The following is a 2,289-nucleotide window of genomic DNA, read 5'->3' as shown; positions in this document are numbered from 1 at the left end:
TAAAATGGATATTTACATGCTGCGTAAGTGGGTAGGGTACTAGTTCCTGTCTAGCAAATACGTCCAGTCTTAATAACATTAATGTGTACTGGTTGGCCCCCGACGGCCCACAGCTATTTCCAAGCATACATATATAGAGGGACTTGATCAAATGGTTTTCAAAAACGCAGGCAGGCGTAGTCTGATCTGCGATAGAACTTCCTAAACTTTAGTCAATCTTTAAACCTCAGCCATCACGATTTGCCTTTGCGACACCTTCTCATTAACCCGCCACCCAAAACGCCGTTGTTTCGCGAATCAAATCCCGCCATCCCGCTGCCAGAACCTCATCGCTCCTCACTTCTACACATGACACTGCTTTCTTCGCCTTCAGGCTTGTCATCGTGGCCTTCTTCACTCCTTCGAGGCCACTTGTCGCGGAACTTGCTCCGAGCCCCCATTGGCGTGTCCCAGGCAATAACCTAAGGGCAGCTCAGCCAACCCGACTTGGGGAGCTTCACAGAACTGGTGTCGTCGACACCAGCTTCCTGCAACTATGGCGAATAGCGCCCATACTCCTCCTGAGTATGTTGCTTCTACACCCCCCACACAACCAAACTAGTATCCCAACTTACTCTATGGCAGCAAATTGGCCTTGTCTAGATTATATCGCGAGGAGAACAAGCGATGTTATGGTTGTTACGGTGACAATCCTTTCCCATGCGACGATGTGAGTCATCTTCCGCCCTCTAGGATCGAGGCGCATTCGTAAACTGACTGGCCATAGACCGAGCAAGATAGACAAGACATGCAGCACAAATTTTTCACCGTTACTCGTGAAGATAATGGTACAGGCCGTAAACGCTCGGTAGCTGGTCTTCACGCACGGCCTCTGCTGTGCAATGGACCACCGAGGATCCTCGATCTCGGTTGTGGTACGGGTATCTGGTGTATTGACATGGCCGAGTATGGGCATAGCCTCCCCCTCATTAACCAACCATTGCTTCATTAACTAAATGCTATCCAGCCTATACCCTAGTGCGAGTGTCATTGGATGGGACCTGAGTATGAGGATGCAGCCTGAAAAGTATGATTCCTGCCCAAATCTTACAATCCTTTGCTAATACTACTCTAGGATGGCACATGGTATGCAGTTCCTACCAAGGGATATAACAGACCCTACGTGGGACCTTGATCCGAACTCGATGGATCTTATTCACATGCGGCTGCTCGGCGGCTGCGTGGCTGACTGGCGCACCGTATACCAGAACGTTTTCAAGTTAGTCATGATCCTTTTTACCGATTAGAAAAGAGCACTGATTGTAGATTCAAGACACTTGAAACCCGGTACCGGGCTTTTCGAGCATATTGAAATCGATTACCGTCCTTTTAGCCCGGACAATTCGTTGCCCGAAAACTCGAGCATTGAGTATTGGACAAAAGAAGTGTACGGGGCTTACGAACGGCACAGGAAGCCTTTGTTTCCCAACGACGACCTTGCTTCTATGCTCCAACAGCTTGGTTTCGTGGATATTACACACGAGACGCAGGAGATACCGTATCACCCGTGGCCCCAGGAAGAGCACCTGAAGAATATTGCACGGTGGTTCAACCTTGGCATGCAAGCTGCCATCCCCGCGATGTCATTAGCGCCGTTGACTCGCTATGCTGGGTGGAGTCTCGAACAAGTCGAGAAGCTCAACGCCGAGGCCAAGATGGATATCTGTATGCGGCCGCAGAAGATTTCGTGCCGAATGTGAGTATTTTTATCTGTCTTCCTGAATGAGTAATACTATGTGTATGCTAATAACATTAAAGGCATGTCTGGTCTGCAAGAAAGCCATAATTGCAAACCTACGGAGTAGCACAATTCCCCGCCTTCATCATGGCCAAATATGCCGCCCAGGCTGGTTTTTTTCTCTTCTTTTTGTTCAGCTACTCGGGAAAGCCTAGCTGGCAACGCCAAAGAAAGGGCCTTTTTACGATGCTGCATCTGACAGTAGACACACCTGTCCTTCGAGCTTCGGCAAGGTCAGCAGAGACAAGCTATTGCAGGGAGCCAAAAGATTAGTGTGGTTAACACCACAAGTCCTATGCCGTTCTACTAGGACCACCACGCACTCCTTAACCCTGCCGTGTCTCCAGGTGTATTATTGATCCCGCCGAGTCAAAGTTCACTACCTGAGTTTGGTAGCTACCGGGCATCTTCAGCTCGTGGACCTCTATGACGCACGTCTACCAGGGGCTGAGATTCCAATAAGCGAGATGGGCGCATGCGCGGTGTCTTCTGCAAACCAGGCAACAGCGCCA

At 49.7% G+C, this 2,289-nt stretch overlaps 1 protein-coding gene across 1 annotated transcript; it reads left to right on the top strand.

Annotated features, from left to right (window-relative positions):
- Positions 1-535: 535 nt before the first annotated feature.
- On the top strand, positions 536-1,825 carry PG994_007458 (methyltransferase LaeA; the record flags this gene model as incomplete). Its single annotated transcript, XM_066858867.1, has 7 exons — positions 536-564; positions 625-709; positions 767-945; positions 1,007-1,066; positions 1,115-1,258; positions 1,313-1,735; positions 1,798-1,825. The coding sequence occupies 7 exons, from the start codon at positions 536-538 to the stop codon at positions 1,823-1,825; spliced, it is 948 nt and encodes a 315-aa protein (XP_066715809.1).
- Between the last annotated feature and the right edge of the window lie 464 nt (positions 1,826-2,289).

The sequence above is a fragment of the Apiospora phragmitis genome (assembly GCF_038363925.1).
Source record: "Apiospora phragmitis strain CBS 135458 chromosome Unknown utg000007l:1.0-2108841.0:1.0-2111359.0, whole genome shotgun sequence".
Classification (NCBI taxonomy): Eukaryota; Fungi; Ascomycota; class Sordariomycetes; order Amphisphaeriales; family Apiosporaceae; genus Apiospora; species Apiospora phragmitis.
Note: the sequence above shows the minus strand (reverse complement) of the source record. Positions and strands in the feature narration are given on the sequence as shown.